Below are 18,642 nucleotides of genomic sequence, written 5' to 3'. Positions count from 1 at the left end.
AAGATGTTGCTGGGTCTGCCTGATGGCTCCCTCTGAGGCCGAGATGACAGTTGAGGAGGGAGGGGCCTCTTCCTTCAGGCAGTCCAAGATGTTGCTGGGTCTGCCTGATGGCTCCCTCTGAGGCCGAGATGACAGTTGAGGAGGGAGGGGCCTCTTCCTTCAGGCAGTCCCTGATGTTGCAATTGCAGGTGTAAGGGAACTTACACAGTTATAGGATACCAGCACAATTCCACTGATAGCTCACCATGTCTTTCTAGTCCATGGCATTCTTGCATCTCTGCTAGTTCAACACCCCCCCCCCCCCGAAAAAAAAGATATTCTTGCTTTTCCTATATATGCTAATGCAGTGGTGCCTTGTAAGATATGATAAGGGAAGTATATCTACCTACCAACAGGATCCTATGAGAAAGTCAGATGTATAAATAAAGACAACAATATTAATAATGACTATAATATGCCCCACCCCTTTTCTACAGGCCTGGGACTCAAAGAGACTTTGAAAAAATAAAATGGATACATTTAAAAGTTCACATCACTTAAGCATGCAGAAGATAAAACATATTGAAAGTGTCACCAAAGTAAAAAGTGGAGAAGAAACGGGAGACTCAACTCAAGGTGCTCAAGAAATGAATGATGTACTCTTGCACACTTCTTTTTGTCCAGTAAAGGGAGTGCAAGAATTTCAGCTCCAGAAATTTCTTCAGCTGAATTTAAAATAGCCCTGGGAGAAGACTTTTGAAAGCCAGAAAATAATTGGGCCTTTTATCAAGAAAGCAACCCTTTACTGAGCATCTCCAGTTTCTTATGTGGATTTTACTGGGTTCCTCAATATTTTTGCTTCCTTCAATAGAGTAAAATTTAAAAGCATATCCATTAAAAAGCAAAAAAAATGCAGATCACATTATTAAAAGCTCTGAAATAAAGAAGCACACAATCCTACAGATTCACAGGAAATGAAATTGTCAAGATGGGCCAGACCCCAAAAGTGCCACCCACTTCCCATGTCCATGATAAGGTGTAGACGTTGCCTCTTACCTTTGGTTGCATCACAGGGCGCTGTGGCACTGGAGTAGGTTCTGTGACATAGGTCTTCTTGGCACTTAAGGATGGGTACTGCCCCACTGGATTCGGGGTCGCAGAACCAGGAGGACCATACGCTGATTCGGGCTTCCACATACTTTGTGGTACAGAGGAGGGTTCGGTACCATTCCGCCCTCTGTAACTTGGGCCTCCAGGATAGGCCGACTCTTGAAATCGAGCCTGTGGTGGGGCATAACCATAACTTGGTTCTGGTTGGGTTGTGTAGCTGTAATCAATTCCCCGGGGCTGAGGTGGAGTATAGGATGCCGTCCCTGGGGCATAAGAAGGCTGAGGTGCCTGGTTGGGAGCTGGACCACCATACTGGGTGACTGGTGGTTGGAAGTGAGGAGTGGGCTGAGCAGATTTCACTTGCACATTGAATGCTGGACGGGTGGGTGTAGAGGCTGTGCTGTATGAAGCTGGTATCGGCTGAGGTTTCAGGGTGCCAACCGGCGTCACTGGGATTGGAGAAGGCTGAAAGCCAGGCTTGGAGGCCGATTTCTTAGTGGCGGTCAAAGGAGGCTGGTTTGGGATGACCATGCGCTTGTGTCCAGTGACTGGTGTGGACATTGGAGGTGTAGAAACCCCACTTGGAATCCCAGAGCCCTGTGGGGGAGGAGAGAAAAGTGAGAAGGAGAACATGAGTTCGGTCTCAGATATACAATTAATTCTCAAAGGCAGCTGTCATTCAAAGACGCCCTTAATGGTTCAATCTCCAGAGGAGGGTGACCAAAATGGGGAAAGGTATGGAGACCACCAAAGCCTATGAAGAGAGGCTTAGGGAGCTGGGGATGTTTAGCCTAGAGAAGAGGAGGTTAAGGGGAGACATGATAGCCATGTTTAAATATTGGAAGGAATGACATATTGAGGAGCAAGCTTGTTTTCTGCTGCTCCAGAGACCAAGACAGGGAGCAATTGATTCAAAATACAGGAAAATAAATTCTAGTCAACATTAGGAAGAACTTCCAGGCAGTAAGAAGCTGTTTAACCATTGGAATAGGCTGTCTTGGAGAGTGGTGGAGTCTTTTTCTATGGAGGTTTTTAAACAGAGGCTGAATGACCATCTGTTTGGAGTGCTTTGATTGTGTGTTCCTGCATGGCAGAATGGGGTTCGACTGGATGCCCCCTGGAGTCTCTTCCAACTCTATGATTCAACAATTCTATCATTCTTGGGACAACCTCAATACATTTAAGCCAACAGTGGGCATTCCAGGGCCAAACAAGACAGCCACCAAAACTAGTGGCTAACCTCTGATTCCAAAGCCAGACAAGGCTGAGGTTTACATACAGTGGTTGCAGGTTCACTGAAATAGGTGCAGATTCATTGAATGAATGGCTGAAAGATAAACAAACACTTATGTGAATCTCCATACTTTAATGAGTCTATTCTAGTTTTGTCTCATAATTAGACTTAGATTTCTATACTGCCCTTTTCTTAGCTCAGTAGTTTTCTAATTTTCTATGTCAGGGGAAAGCTGTTTAGGTTAACCTGTCTGTAAAGAAATGCCTACATGTTTTACTGAGCTACATTCTGTAACTGAAAAGGTGATTTTAAGAGACTGTGGGTCCATGTACACTATAGTAATATTGCAGTTTGACACCACTTTAATTGCCACGGATCTGTCCTACAGAATCCTGGGATCTGTAGTTTGGTGAGGCACCAGCACTCTGGCAAAAAGGCTAAAGATCCTACAGATCCTATGATTCCATAGGACAGAGCTACAGTACTTGAAGTGGTGTCATACTGTAGATGCACCTTGTGGTCGTGGTGAAAACAGGAAGAAATTACACATGGCTAGTAATGCATTTTAAAGGGCTGCTAGGAAACAATGACAATTTTGATCTCTTTGTATGTTCTTTTCCCCGTGGAAATTTTATGGTGAAGATCCCTACACTGGGATTGTGGAAAGTGAGTGGTGGCATTGCACAAAACATCCAGTGTGCAACTGAATGTCCAACCTATGTACATGTGAAATATATATCCATGTGTAATGCACATCTGTATGCTCAACTGTGATGTGTGCATGCTTCTGCAACCTTGGCCTTGCCAGTGCTCTGCAGTAGAAGGCTGCTAGAACAGAAGAACTGGTACATGTGCAACACTCCAACAGGATTCTAGCCAACAAACTGTTAAATATTCACAGCTTTGCCTCATAAAACTGGCTGTCATCCTGCTAATCACATATGTAGATCTAAGTCCAGTTTCTGCTGCTGCATGCCTTTCTATAGCCTTTGAAGAGAGAGGAGTTCACTACTTCCCACAAAGGTTTTGGTCTATCAGTTTATATCATGCATAAATGGCTGCAAAAATGTTTACCAAATTTGGAAGAGATATTTTGAACAATGTGACATAATATATAGGTTACATGGTGTATGTAACATTTATTATGGAGTTTCTCAATGGCCTCCTGTTCTTTTTTCCTTTGATAATCTATTCAGAATAGTGCATTTAGTGGCTGATAGGATTAACATGCTCTCTCAAAGGCAACTGAAATTGATGTGTAAGGTGAGAAACATTTGAACTCCCCACTCATCCATCAGAGCAGCTGAAACTACACGAACATTCACAATGATTAATGATTCTCATGAAGAAGATTGTAATTCTTTGCTAATTTTCTCAAAGAAAGCAATAAGTAATTTCAGCAATGTCATTGAAAACTATTCGCAGTTTGGGACTTAATTGGCACAATATTTGCATGTGGTTGTTTTGTTATGCAGGCATCTGTATTTTCTGTGCAGAAGATGTGGTTTCCCGCACCTTTCTACACAAAAACAACCACATATAAATTCTTAGTGGAAAAATTGCAAAGATTCTCATCAGTCCAGGTTTCTTTTTGTCAAGGTCTCTTGACACTCCTGATAGACTGTTTTCATCATTTCTTTCCAAATACGTATTTTAGAATATTTAAAACATTTTTCTCATCCCTACTCCTGAGCTACAATGGCTACCCTAGGGGTGTGTATGTGTGTGTAAAAAGTCATAGGACATTATTCTACTTTCTTTTCCTTCCATCAAAAATTCAGTGCTTGCCCACAGACATTAAAAACCCAGGATTAAATTATATTTGCTACGCTTGCATAAAATGCCATTCAAGTCAACCCAGGGTCAGTACTTTGGCTACTCAGGGGAGCTGTTAAAACCATAGGTTAAGCCAGGTTAATTTCCCTCCTTTCTTTAATTTACAAGTACATTTGCAAATTGTGATTTGTAAGTAAGGTGGGGGAGATCAAACTGCAAGGAATGTGGCTCCATTTGCTGGCATGGGACGACCTTTTCAGGAGGGGGGAGTGCTGTCTGCCCAAAGTGAAATGCTTAGCTCACCTTTGCCTTTGAGCCAGTGGTAAAGCCCCATTAAAGAAAGAAGACTGTTCTTTAAAAGACAAAGAAGAAAGGAAGGAAGGAAGGAAGGAAGGAAGGAAGGAAGGAAGGTAGGTTGTGCAAGGCCTCTGATGTTGAAGAAGAAGAAAAAAGAGAGAAAATCAATATCTCAGTTAAGCTGTACAAAGCTCTTTCTGTCAAAGAGCCAAACCCAGAAGAGGAATTAAAGGCTGCAGGGGGTGTTCTGGATGGCCACCTGTTGGGGGCACTTTGATTGAGAGTTCCTGCATGGCAGAATGGGGTTGGACTGGATGGCCCTTGAGGTCTCTTCCAACTCTATGATTCAGTGATTCTAGGAAACACACGCGTAGACCTAAATACCCAAAAAACACCAGATCCCATCCGATCTTGGAAGCCAAGCAGCAGCCTTGGTTGGTACTTGGAAGAGAGACAACCAGGGAATATTTGGCTATATTTCGAGGAAGGAAGAAGTAAAACCACCTCTGAGGATTCCTTGCCTAAGAGAACCCTGTGAAATCCATGAGGTTGCCATAAGCAGATAAAGGAATTGAAGGCACACAGGCATTCACAGACACAGACACATGCTTTTAAAATGTTTTAATTTAGTGATGTTTTTAATATCACAGTTTAGTAGATTTTTATAAAAAAGAATTTTAAAAAATGATTAATCCAGCAATTTTTTTTTGTTTCTGTCTATATTGTGAGCCACTTTGCAGGTTAATAAATCCATCCAGAGTAAAAACAAATAAATGAAGGGGTTAAAGATGATGAGAAAGGAGCTCTGTGCTATGAAGACCCATCCACCAAGTAGTGGAAGTCCCTATATATGCTTCCAGATGAATTTCTGAAGTTCAAATAAATGAAGACTAGGAGTGCATCTGCACTGCAAAACTAATTCAGTTTAACTGCCATGGCTCCATGCAACAGAATGCTGGGATCTGTATGGGATATCTAGCCCTTTCTGTAAATATTCTGTGAGATATTTAGCCCCTTCTGTAAGAGAGTTCTGGTATCACAACAAACTACAAACCCCAGGATTCCAAAGGGTGGAACCATGGCAGTTAAAGTGGTGTCAAACTGCATTAGGACTCTGAATTGTGAGTTCAAATGACTCAGATCTCAGAACAACAAAACTAGATTTTGAAGAAGAGGTTCTTAGAATAGAAAATGGAGTTATCGGAACCCCCAGATGGGGACCCTCAATGGGCTGGTTTGAGTCTGTTGGTGAGAGTTTCTCCTTGTCTGTATGAAAAGGAGCGAAACCAGAAATCTTTCAAGATAATTGCAGTGACAAATCCGCCATAATAATAATAATAATAATAGATTTATTTCTAGCCTGCCCAATCACGAAGAATCTGGGCGGGTTACAACAATAAAATACAACAAATTACAATAGAGTTAAAAAAAATCAAACCCTCGACCTACCACCACCCCCATTCCCAGTACTAAAACAGAATTAAACAGTAATAATATTAAAACATTAAAAACATTAAAAACATTGAACAAACAGAAAATAGGCAGAAACATTGGTGGGGGAAAATAGACAGATGAGGGGAAATATCTCTGTATCTGGGGAGGGTAACTAAGTTGGAAAGGCCTGCTGGAAGAGATCCGTCTTGAGTGCTTTCTTGAAAGCTGCCAGAGTGGAAATGTGACGGATCTCCTCCGGCAGTCGTTCCATAGTTTAGGAGCAGTAGTACAGAAGGCCGTCTGGGAGACAGATGTTAGCCTAGATTTTTTGGCTGTAGTAGATTTCTTCCAGAGGACCTTAGTGTGCGAGACAGACAATAGGGAAGAAGGTGTTCCCTCAAGTACTCTGGGCCCAAGCCATGTAGGGCTTTAAAGGTGATCACCAACACCTTGTACTTTGCCCGGAAACTAATAGGCAGCCAGTGCAGGGACTTCAAGACCGGTGTTATATGGTCATTCCTAGAAGTTCCCGTGATCAATCTGGCTGCCATATTTTGTACCAACTGAAGTTTCCAAACTTGGCACAAGGGTAGCCCCAAGTAGAGCGCATTACAGAAGTCCAATCAAGAGGTTACCAGTGCATGTACTACTGTTTCCAGGTCCTTTGGCTCCAAGAAGGGGCGCAGTTGGTGTATCAGATGAAGCTGATAGCAGGCGCTCTTGACTGTCGCATCCACCTGAGCCGTCAGTTGGAGCGACGAGTCAAGAAACACCCCCAAACTGCGAACAGAATCCTTCAGGGGAAGTGTGACCCCATCCAGAACTGGCTGACACAACTCCTTTCCTGGATTCAGGGTTCCTATAGCAAGTACCTCCGTCTTACCTGGATTCAGCCTGAGTCGGTTTTCCCTCATCCAGTCCATTACCGCCCCAAGACAGGCATTCAGAGGAGAGATGCCATCCTTAGTTATTAGTGCTCAGCCCTAAACCCCAGCCTGCTAAACCAGATGTTCACCAGTCCTTCTTTCAATACCTGGCATCTTTCCTGGAAGGCAGAGCTGACAATGAAATTCCTTTCCTTTCTGTGTAGCCAAAATGAAATCCTTACTATGTTAATGTCCAGACTGGAGAAGGTTTTTAAAAATGGGGTGGGTGGGGAGGAGTCTTCTCTTTTCCTGCCAAATTATAGGTCTGCAGGCTCTCAACATTTCACAGATGAAAACTGGGACATGTGTGGCCAAGCACCATCCAAGTGTGGTCAAGATGGGAAAGGTTAGGAATGAGGAAGAGGATGCAAGCTAGGAGATGTTGCAGCCATTTGCTTTTGCCTGAGCCTGCTGGGAAGGGTGTGATTCCATCCTCTCCTCTCCCTCCTGTTCAATTAACTGAGCTAAGAAAGTGGTAAGCGGAGAGAGAAACCATGGCATTTCAAAAGCAGATGAAAGAATGGGATGAAAGAGATTTAATGGACAGTATCTCTGCCAAAATGTAACTTTTGGAGGGTATATGCTTCTGGCAGAATCCTGTCAGCATCCTATGCAAGTGTAAATATAGTAGAGGTTGGACATTTTGGTCCCGTGTGGGATGTCTACACTCAATTCAAGTTTTCTGAAGTGGAACTGCACAAGTGGTGCCATCATGCTTGCAGATAACCAATGTGCACAGATGCAAAATGGGCAATGCATTTCACATGCATGAAGCATATGGCACCAGGATGAGCATGTATATTTTCGATTTGCCTTTGTTTGAACACTTTCGAAGAGGCGGATCAATTTTATCTAAAGAACTCACTGCCATCACCTGTTGTCCGACTTCACCCACCTTAGCAATGCATTGGGATGTTGCAGAGGAAATTCCATTGGTATTTCCCTTGCTGATGGCAGGGAAGAAGTGGTCAAAGCTAAGACACCTGGAAAAGTGCCAGAGAAGCAGAGTATCTTAAAGAAAAGTTTTATTCTAAGTAACAGAATTTTATAGCAAAAGGATATAGGGCAAGTAGAAGGTATAAGTTTCAGAACCAAATCAATTCAGCCAACCCAGGAAAAGAAATCAAAAGATCCTAATGCCACTGACTGGTACATTCTCCTAATCTTACTCACAGATCAGATTGGATTTGTAGTCCTTGATGTTTCTGGATAGCTGGGAATCTGGACCCCAGTGTCTGGCTCCACCAGCCTCCAAGTTCCAGAGCTCCTGGTTAGAAGTACCTCATGGGCTGGTTAAAGAGAGCTAGAGACAAAGGTAGACCCCCAGGCATCATGGTGCTTTCAGGCTTTTAAAACTCACTCCTCAGAAACATCTTGAATGTTCGCACTTCTGCCCATCTGTCCATCTCATCATATCTCATCACCTGAGATGCTGAACCTCATCAAAATATACCTCCTCCTACATTTAATCCTTTGTTATCTGGGGAGGTGGTTCAGATAACTGGAGGGCCTCCCATTTATCAAAAGCACTACTTGACTTGGTCCAGTTGCATGATATTGCTATCCAACACAAAGGGTGCACAGCATAACCAATGTGTCATTCTGCATGCAGATCTCTATGCTTTGCAACTCTGAGGTAGGATCTCAGCCAGAGTATGGCCACATCATCTCTCTCCTTTTCAATAGCTGGGGAACTACAATCTAGAAAAAATAGGGGGAGCTGGCCTCCTGTTAACTAGTTACTATATTTGTAACTATTTCTTATTCACATTTAGGATGGCAAATGGCCCGGAAAACCACCTTGCCAGTGCACCAAGGGATCAAGTTCTGTGGCACTTGTGAGTGGGGTGCTGAAGGATGGCATGTCCAGCCTCCCATTATTGGGAGGTGGTGTGCCAAAGAGTTGCTACAGGACCCTGCTTCTGATAAGTGCACTGTGGCTTCCTAGTGGAAGGAGTGTGCATGTGTCATCCTTCAACACACTATTCCTCAGTGAAGTTGGATGGATTTCAAGGTGAGTCTCAAGAGTCAGATGACCTGGCTATGTGTCTGCTGCAGGATCTTGGCTGGGGTTTTGGTACTCTGAGACAGTGCTACTAAAAGTGTTGGTTTATTGAACTATTTTAATGCCTTTCTCTTTGTGCCTTGCCTGAAAGAAGAAGGCCCTCCCTCCATCCACCATCCAGAGGGAGAGAAGTGCAGGCTAGCTCCATTGGGCCTAATCAGAATAAAAGAAGGGCCCTCCCTCCAGTCCATCTGCCGTGGTCCAAGCTTCTGAGGGAGAGAAGATCCGCTGGATTTCTCTCCTTCCCCACTGCCATTCCCTTCTCCTTTTGTGTCTTGTCTCTTTAAATTGTAAACCTGAGGGCAGGGAAATGTCTAATTAACAATTTGTAAGCTGCTTTGATAGGCTTTTGGCTGAAGATCAAGGTATATTAATAATAATAATAATAATAATAATAATAATAATAATAATAATAACAACTAAACAGTCATGCACAGATATCAGAATTATAATGGTCTGGATAATCCCGACTTTGGCATTCAATGATATATACCAACATCTGACAGTAGTTCAAGATTTTCCATACTTGGGCTCAATCACCAATTAGAGCAGAGACTGCAGTCAAGAAATCAGAAGAAGACTTGGACTTGGAAGAGTTGCTATGAAGGACAGGGGAAGTGTGACCCTGTTGGTGCTCTTAGACATCTCAGCGGTCTTTGATACCATTGACCATGGTATCCTTCTGGAATGCCTGAGAGAATTAGGTATTGGGGGTACTGCGCTCCAGTGGTTCCGGTCCTACCTCTCGGGGAGATTCCAGATGGTGAGGCTGGGGGACAGTTGCTCTCATAAAAGAGAGCTTACATCTGGCATCCCACAAGGCACCATTCTGTCCCCCATGCTATTTAACATTTACATGAAGCCGCTGAGAGAGATCATTCGGAACCATGGAGCTCGGTGTTATCAGTACGCTGATGACACCCAGATCTATCTCTCCATGTCTCCGACTGATACAGTGTCTAAGGATAGCATCTCTCTTCTGGATGCCTGCCTGGGGTCAGTAATGGGCTGGATGAGGAAAAACAAACTCAAGCTGAATCCAGAGAAAACAGAGGTACTCGTGATAGGTGCTCCAAATCCAGATAGGGAAATTTGCCATCCGGTCCTGGACAGGGTTACACTTCCCCTAAAGGACAAAGTTCACAGTTTGGGAGTACTCCTGGATCCATCTCTACAGTTATCATCTCAAATAGATGCGATGGCCAGGAGTGCTTGGTACCAGCTGCGGCTGATACGCCAACTGTGTCCCTGTCTGGATCGAAAGGACCTAGAAACTGTAGTACACGCACTGGTAACCTTTCGTTTGGACTTCTGTAATGCACTCTACATGGGGCTACCTTTGTACCAGGTTCGGAAGCTTCAGTTGATTCAAAATGGAACGTTGGACTTACCTGAGAGACGTCCCTTTACAGCAGAGAAGGTCCGAGCATCCTGATCTTGGGTGGCTCCGCCCGCTTGGCTCCTGGTAGGCAGGTAGGGAACAAAAGAGACAAAAGGCATGACCGGGGCCATGGCCCCCCGCCCTTGCGGGCGGAGCTACCCAGGAACCCCAGTCGATTTTAAGCCGGACGCACCCTAGAATGAATGCGGTCCAGAGAAACTTGTCTCCCGCCCACCCGCGCCAGTAGGCAGATAGGGTGGGGAGGATGCTCGGACCTTCTCTGCTGTAAAGGGACGTCTCTCAGGTAAGTCCAACGTTCCATTTAGCAGCAGAGAAGGGGCCGAGCATCCTGATCTTGGGATATAAAAAAGCTGACCAGATACTAGGGAGGGCTGGCTGGCGCGGAGGGCGGATCTGACACTATTTGTTGTAACACCCTCCGGCCAAAGGCCGCCTCTGCCGATTGGAAGAGATCGAGCTTATAATGTCTGGTGAAGGTGGACGGGGACTTCCAAGTGGCTGCCCTGCAAATCTCAGCCAGCGGAGCGTTGGTGGACAGGGCCGCTGAAGTAGCTGCGCTCCTTGTCGAGTGAGCGGTGATGTCCCCCGGCGGCTGTAGGTTGAGTGACCTGTAGCACTGGACTATGCACTGCTTGATCCACCTTGCCAAGGTAGACACCGACACTTTCTTGCCCTTAGAGCTAGGTCGAAAGGAGACGAATAGCGCCTCAGACTTTCGAAATGTGGCCGTTCTCTTGAGGTAAACTTTTATGGCTCTGCGAACATCTAGAGTATGCCAACACTTCTCCAAGTCGGTTGTAGGTCGAGGACAGAAGGAGGGGAGGACGATGTCTTGAGTGGTGTGGAAGACGGAGTTGACTTTAGGGATAAAAGTTGGATCCGGTCTCAGGAGAACGGAGTCTGGCCTGATGATCAGCAGTTCCTTGCGGACGGAGAGAGCGCCGATCTCGGACACACGCCTCGCCGAAGCCAGTGCTGTCAGCATCAGCGTCTTGAAGGTCAGGAACTTGAGGGCTACTTCCCTAATCGGCTCGAAAGGCGAGATGGTCAAGGCCTTTAGGACTTGGTGGAGGTCCCATGACGGAAACCTATGTTTGGTTGGGGGCGCCTTGTTGGCGACCCCCCTTAGCAATCTACGGACATGGGGGTGCTGGGATATCCTGGCCGCCGCCTTATGGGGCAGGATGGAGGTGATGGCTGGCAGTTGTCTCTTGATAGTGTTGGGCCGCAGGCCCTGGAGAAAGCCTTCTTGTAAGAACTGGAGCACTGTTGGAACAGAAACCTTGATGAAGTCTTTGTTCTTGCGCTTGCACCACCTCCTGAACGACCTGAAGGTGTATTCGTAGATCCTATTCGTAGATTGGCGTCTCGATGCGAGGATGGAGTCAACCACTTCTGGGGAGTATCCGTAGCCACTTAGCATGTGGCGTTCAATTTCCAGGCGTGAAGCCGTAGCCAGGCTGGGTCTGGATGATGGATCTGTCCTTGAGCGAGGAGGTCTCTCCTGAGTGGGAGGGCGAAGCCTTGCGACGCCATGGCGAGGATCTCTGAGAACCAGGGTCGGCGCGGCCACGCTGGAGCTACCAGGATAACTTGCGACTTGGACCTGCGTATCCTGGCCAGGAGCTTTGTGAGAAGTGGAGTCGGGGGAAATGCATAGAGGAGGCCCTGTGGCCAGGGGTGGTTGAGGGCGTCCATTCCCTCGGCCCCTTCCGTTAGGAATCTGGAGAGGAACCTGGGTGTCTTGGCATTGGCGGGGGAGGCGAACAGGTCTAGGATGGGCTGGCCGAGTCTGTTGACGATGATCTGGAAGGTCTGAGGATGGAGGCTCCACTCTCCTTGATCTATGTCTGTTCTGCTCAGCCAGTCGGCTTTTGAGTTTAGGGATCCTTGAAGGTATTCTGCCTCCAAGGCTATGAGATTGGACTCTGCCCACGTTAGAAGGGATTGAGCCTCGCTCATCAGGGCCCTGGATCTGGTTCCCCCTTGTCGGTTGACATGAGCCTTGGCCGTGGTGTTGTCGGTTCTGATCAGCACTGACCTCTGACGGATCGTCTGCTTGAAGGCGAGGAGAGCGCAGTGAATTGCTCGGAGCTCCAGCCAGTTGATGCTGTGTGTGAGTTCTTCCGGAGTCCACTTGCCCTGGGCCAGCTGTGTTCCGCAGACCGCTCCCCAGCCCCGAAGGCTGGCATCCGTGGTGATTTGGACACTCGGGGCCCCCCAAATTAGGCGACCTTGGTGAACTGCATCGGACATCCACCAGCGAAACGACTCCCTTGCTTCGCTGGAGAGCTGTATCGTCTTGTGTCTTTTGAGGGCAATGGCCCGTTGGTGTGGCAGAAGGAGCCATTGCAGAGGTCTCGAGTGGAATCTCGCCCAGGGAAGGCACTGGATAGCTGCTATCATGAGACCCTGGAGGCGAGCTAAGAGCTGAAGACTGGGGCGCCTGGAGGTCAGGGCCTTTGAGATGGCCTCCTGAATGGACTGGATCCGATCTGGAGGTAGGCGCACTGTCCCTGCCTGGGTGTCTATTATGGCTCCCAGATGGTGGATCTGCTGGTTTGGGAGCAGCGAGCTCTTCTCTAGGTTGAGGAGAAAACCATGATCCTGCAGAGACCTGAGAATGCAGGTGATGTCTTGAGTCCCCTGTCGCCTGGAGGACGACCGGATCAGAAGGTCGTCGAGGTAGGGATAGACGTGTAATCGCTGGTTCCTCCACCTGGCAACCAGCGCCACCATGATTTTGGTGAACACCCTGGGGGAAGAGGCTAGCCCAAAGGGGAGAGCTCTGTACTGATAATGACGTTTGCCATATCTGAACCTGAGGAATCTTCTTGAGGAAGGGTGCACCAAAATGTGTAGGTAAGCATCTTGAAGGTCCAGTGACGAGAGAAAGTCTCCTGGTTGCAGAGCGTCTAGGATGGACTTGAGAGTCTCCATTCTGAACTTTTTCTTCAGGACGAATCGGTTGACCCCCCTGAGATTCAAGATGGCTCTCCAGGATCCGTTTTTCTTGGGAACCAGGAAGAAGGTGGAATAGCAACCTAGTCCCCTCTCTCGTCTTGGGACGGGTTCGATGGCCTTGATGTCTAGCAGGCGCTTGATGGCCTCCAGCAGGAGGTGGTGCTTGCTGGGATCGGCTGATCTGGGAGATGGTATAAACTTGTCTGGGGGCGTACGGTGGAACGTTATCCTGTAGCCCTGTCGAATGGTATCCAGGACCCATTTGTCCGAGGTGGATGTCTCCCAGATGTGGCTGAACCCCTGCAGCCTGCCCCCTACTGGGGGGGCGCTGTCATTGGGGGTTATTCTTGCGGGGCTGCTTGGATCCCGCTCCCTCCTTGGAGGAGAAAGAGGGTTTTGTCTGTTTGTTAGACCTTGAGTCTCCCCAATTTGATCTGTTGGGTCTGGACTCCCTGGCTCGAAAGGAGTTGGAGGAAGAGGGGTAGGAGGGTTGGGAGCGAAAGGAAGAGCGGCTTTTGTATTGCCTCTTATCGTCTCTTTTTCTGGAGGTGGGAAGGGCTTTTTTCTTGTCCTTGCCTTCTACTAGCACTGGTTCTAAGGATTCCCCGAACAACTTGGAACCGAGGAAAGGGGTGAAAGCTAAGTTCTGCTTGGATCTTGAATCCACATTCCAGCTCTTAAGCCAGAACTGCCTGCGGACTGCCACGGCCGCTGCCTGGGCTCTAGCGCACTGTTGGATGGTGTCGAGGGTGCCGTCGGCTGCGAAGGCTGCCGCCCTGGCAATTTTGTTAACTGTTTGTTTGACCCTGGTACCTGGGTTGGGTAGAATGTCCAGGAGTTGACGGGACCACTGGAGGCTGGCTCGCATCACCATTGAGACGGTGGTCGCAGCCCTAATGGCAATGGACAGGGCCTCATGGGCCTTTTTAAGTGCTCCTTCGGCCCTACGGTCCTCTGGACTTCTGAGGGTGTCCTCACCATCCCTGCTGAACACTGCTGATGAGACGAGCGCCGACACAGGGGCATCCACGTATGGGACCCTGAGCCTGTCCATGACGGCTGGCTGAAGTACATAGTACTTGCGGGTAATGCCGTGGTTGGATCTGGCCGAGGCTGGCTTTGCCCATTCGTCCCTAATAATCTGCATGATGTTGAGTGGGCATGGGATTTGTTGGACTGGGGAGATCGGCACTGGGAACAAATCCTCGCTCATTTTTGGGAGGTCTGAATCTGGGGAGGGAGTGGCCTGGTCTGTAGGAGTGGTAAGACCTAAGGTTTTGGTAGTCTTTTTTATCAGTGGCGCATAGTCCTCCTGTTTAAACAGACGAGAGGACAATTGGGGGTCTAACTTGGTGTCCCCTTCATCATGTGACAGCTCGCCCTCCTCTGCCTCAGAGGCTGAGAGGTTGTGAGTGTCCTCCGAGATTTCGTCCTCGGAGGACAGTGCAGCGCGAGGCCGCTTACGAGTAGAGGCCCTGTCGTGTCGAATGCGCTTGGCTGGAGGGAGGAAAGAGCGCTCCGAACCCGAGGAGGAGCCTGAAGACCCTTCATCCTCCCCTTCTGAATCAGTCTGGTTGGGGGACGGTGTGCCTCTGGCCGGAGGCCCCCGTTTTCTGGTAGCCTTGTGTCCCTGTCCCTCCCTGGCCTGACCTGGGGCCTGGGACTGGCTTATTGTGGCGGGGACCTCCCCTATCCCCCCGGAGCGGGCCCTTGCCGGCGCGGTGGCGCCTGATCCCAGCGCCGCGCGGGTGGGGTGACTGTGGGCATTGGCTTCTGGCCGCCCAAGATGGCGGCGCCCATGGGCGTCCGCGTGGCCAAGATGGCGGCGCCCATGGTTTGCCGCATGTTGCCGCTGGGGTACTTCCGGGTCGTCCGGAAGTGGGCGGAGCGCCGCCCGGCCAAGATGGCGCCCGCCATGGGCTCCCTGGTCGTCGATGGCCTGGGGTAAGCCCGGGGTCATCCCCCACCCCCCCGGAAAGGAGCCGCTGGGGAAGAAGGGCTGAGGAAGCATGGATCCTGGCCACATCAATAGCGGCCCGCGCCCCGGGAAAGTAGCCCCCCAAGGCGCCGCGCTGGGCTCGCGTGTGTGCAGGCCGGCGCCTTCGCTCCCTCCCTGGGCTGCCCCGGTGGAGGAGGAAGCTTCCTGGTTGAGGAAGGCCCTGAACCACCTCACCAACTGTGGCGGCGGGGGGGAGTTACTCACGTCCTCCTCGCCGGTGTTGTTAAGAGAGGGCTCTCCCTCTTCAGACCAGCCATGGGTCGTCTGGGAGTCCCTTGAGCCTGCAGCGGAAGGGAGGGCTTCCTCCGGCCGCTGCGGACGCGCTTCCACGTCCAGGGGCGCCGCTGGTGATGCCGCTCGGCAAGCAGCCGGCAAAGCCGGGGCTGGCCCGGGCAAAGTGGAAGCAAGCTCTCCTGTGGCTCTGGTCTCCCTGTCGGCCGCCATGTCCGTCAAGGGGGGGGGGGGGAAGGGGAGGCGGCAAGGGCAAAGGTAGCAGTAGGAGAAAAGGCTTTTTTTTTTTTTTTGGTGAGGAGAGAGGGAAGGAAGAAGAGGAGAGAGAGGAGAAAAGGGAGCCAGGCGAGTCCAGGGAGCTAGCGATGAGCTTCTGAGATGGATGGGAAAACAAAAAACAAACGTCCTACCAGGTGCGAGGCAGGAAGAAGACTGGGGTTCCTGGGTAGCTCCGCCCGCAAGGGCGGGGGGCCATGGCCCCGGTCATGCCTTTTGTCTCTTTTGTTCCCTACCTGCCTACCAGGAGCCAAGCGGGCGGAGCCACCCAAGATCAGGATGCTCGGCCCCTTCTCTGCTGCTAAATGCTGCAGCCAAATTGGTCACGGGTACATCTAGGTCGGATCACATAACACCCGTATTAAAATCCCTCCACTGGCTGCCAATCCGCTTCCGGTCCCAGTACAAAGTGTTGGTTATTACCTTTAAAGCCCTACATGGCTTGGGCCCGAGTTACTTGAGGGAACGCCTCTCCCTACACAATCCACCCCGCACCCTTAGAACAATGGGGAAATTGCTACTCGAACACCCAAAGGTGAGACTGGCAACAACCCATCAAAGAGCCTATACAGCGATAGCGCCTACTCTTTGGAATGCACTCCCGGAAGAGATCTGCCTTAGCGGCACATTGGAAGCCTTTAAAAGGGCATTGAAAACCTATCTCTTCCAGCAAGCATACCCTCCCGACTCACTGTAGAGAAAGTATCCCCCAATTAGATTAATGATATTTCATAGCTGTTTTTAGATAATTTTATTGAATAATTGTAACCACAACTGAATGTTTTTAACTGTTTTTATACTGTATGTGATTGTTTTGTAGATGTGCACCGCTTTGATCTCGAGGAAAAGCGGTATAAAAATAAACAGTTTGTTTATTATTATTATTAATAATAATAACAAGGCAAGATCCTGAAATGTCAAGGTCTGTCATCGAACACTACAATTAGCATTGTCCATGCCATCATATTTCTCACTTCTGCATATGGCTGTGAAAGCTGAAATGGCCACACTGAACCATCTTTGACTCCACTTAAAGTGGTGTCATACTGCTTTATTTCTACCATGTAGATGCACCCCTAGAACGATCCCTGTTCTGTTTGGTAGGGCCATTCTCTTCTGATCTTAACATGTAAAGCACTGTGGAGAGAGGAAACTTCTTTCCACCTGAATCAGACCCTTTGTCCATGTCTTCTGGATCTGGTGATGGTTCTCTGAGCTTTCCACTTACATCTCCGCTCCATGATTTCTTTTCACTTGAGATGCTGCCCAGCTTCCAGTCTGGAAACATCTGCCTGCCTTGCATGAGGTTTGGCCCAGGGACCCTCTCCAAAGTCCAGGTGGGAAACTGCCCAATCTCCTTCCCAGCATTCCCTTCAACAAAACACTGTACAAAGCAGAGATTTTAAATAAGAGGCCTTTAATAGGCAAAACTGCTGCATCAACACTGAATCCTAAGCAACGGCATGTTGTTGTTATTGTTAAATCTCTTTGGGGAGAGTGGGGGGGGGGGTAGAGAAAAAAGTTGTTTGATTCTTCAGCTGATGAATAAATGACATACTACTGTTTTTCACTCCTTTGAAAAGGATTTCTACAGGAGGAAATTTCCATGGTCTATGTTCACAGCAGACTGATTCTTTTTGCAAGGCTCAGAAAGAGGAGGGGAGAAAGTTTTTCTGGAAAGCATAAAAGTTTCTGTAAATGGGAAGGAAGGAATTCCCATCCTTGTTTTTTGCTTCTATGACTCAGCACTGAAAGGGAAAGGAAAGAAAAGCAACTAAGCCAGGCATTTCCAAGTAGAAGGTTGAGGTGGGAGGGAGGAACCCACACACATAGGCTTCCAGTGAAATACAGAAAGCATGTCTTCAAGGAAACTGGGCTAATATGGAAAATATGCCATCATTCCAGACCTGCAGCCTTTTACATTGCTCATATTTGTGGATCTGCAGATTGACATAGAACGGGAGGGAAACAAGAGGTGAAAGTGAGGGGAACCATTTGACTGTGAATTCTGCTTATAATATACCAAATGGAGTAGTGTGGGGCAATGGGAGATATAGCGCTAACAGGGTGGGCATGAAGCATAAAGGAAGACGAAATCGATGCTTAATACTTATCCCATCTTCCACTCACCCTGTTAACCCTAAAGAACCGAGCGTCACCCTAAGCATGCCACAAACCCTCAACTTGCTCCTTTGTAATGCCAGGATGGTGAGGAACAAATCCCACATCATCCATGATTTGTTTGATGAGGAGAATGCCAACCTGGCTTGTTTTATGGAAACCTGGCTGGGGGAGGATAGTAATGTAATCTGGGCTAAGACTCTCCCAGCCAGGTATACTGCCAAGGAGCTGGTGAGAGAAAGTGGGCGAGGGGGAGAGTTGCCTTGGTCCATAAAAGTACCATCACCTTGACCAGGAGACCTGTCTGGAAAACAGATCACATCGAGTGCATCTACCTGACCCTGAAGGCTAGGGACAGTCTAGGGATTCTGTTGGTCTACTGTCCACCCCACTGCCTAACAGACTCCCTGGCTGAACTGACACAGCTGGTCTTGGAGCTGGTGCTGGAGTCCTCCAGGCTCATTGTCTTGGGGGACCTCAACATTCCCTTCGAGGTCAACTTATCAGATCTATCAGGTGCAGCTTGACTGTTCATGGCTACCAATAAGCATCAGGGCCAACTCATTGTGCAGGTAATATGCTCGATGTGGTCTTTAGTATGGAACAGGAATACCCATGGGCAGATGTAAATCAGATTTCTGCTCTGTCATGGACAGATCATTTCCTGGTCAAGGTAGGACTGAAGGCTACCCCCAATATCCCTCTCGGGGGTGGAGAACCTATTAAAATTGTCTGCCATTGAAAGCTGATGGAACCCCAAATGGGGACCCTACCATGGATCTATCACAGGTTTTTGGGCAGCTGAGAATATGTGGCTTACCCAAGGTC

At 48.4% G+C, this 18,642-nt stretch overlaps 1 protein-coding gene across 1 annotated transcript in view; it reads right to left on the bottom strand.

The window, feature by feature from the left end:
• Window positions 1-18,642, bottom strand: part of LPP (LIM domain containing preferred translocation partner in lipoma) — a 319,004-nt gene that overhangs the window by 97,872 nt on the left and 202,490 nt on the right. Inside the window, exon 8 of the mRNA XM_089508677.1 lies at window positions 1,036-1,686. Within this exon, the coding sequence (XP_089364803.1) occupies window positions 1,036-1,686 (651 nt within the window). The remainder of the gene's footprint in view (window positions 1-1,035; window positions 1,687-18,642) is intronic.

This window comes from Sceloporus occidentalis, unplaced genomic scaffold (assembly GCF_023333645.1).
Source record: "Sceloporus occidentalis isolate IW3139 unplaced genomic scaffold, rSceOcc1.0.p SCAF_2, whole genome shotgun sequence".
NCBI lineage: Eukaryota > Metazoa > Chordata > Lepidosauria > Squamata > Phrynosomatidae > Sceloporus > Sceloporus occidentalis.
This window is presented reverse-complemented; position numbering and strand designations above follow the sequence as displayed.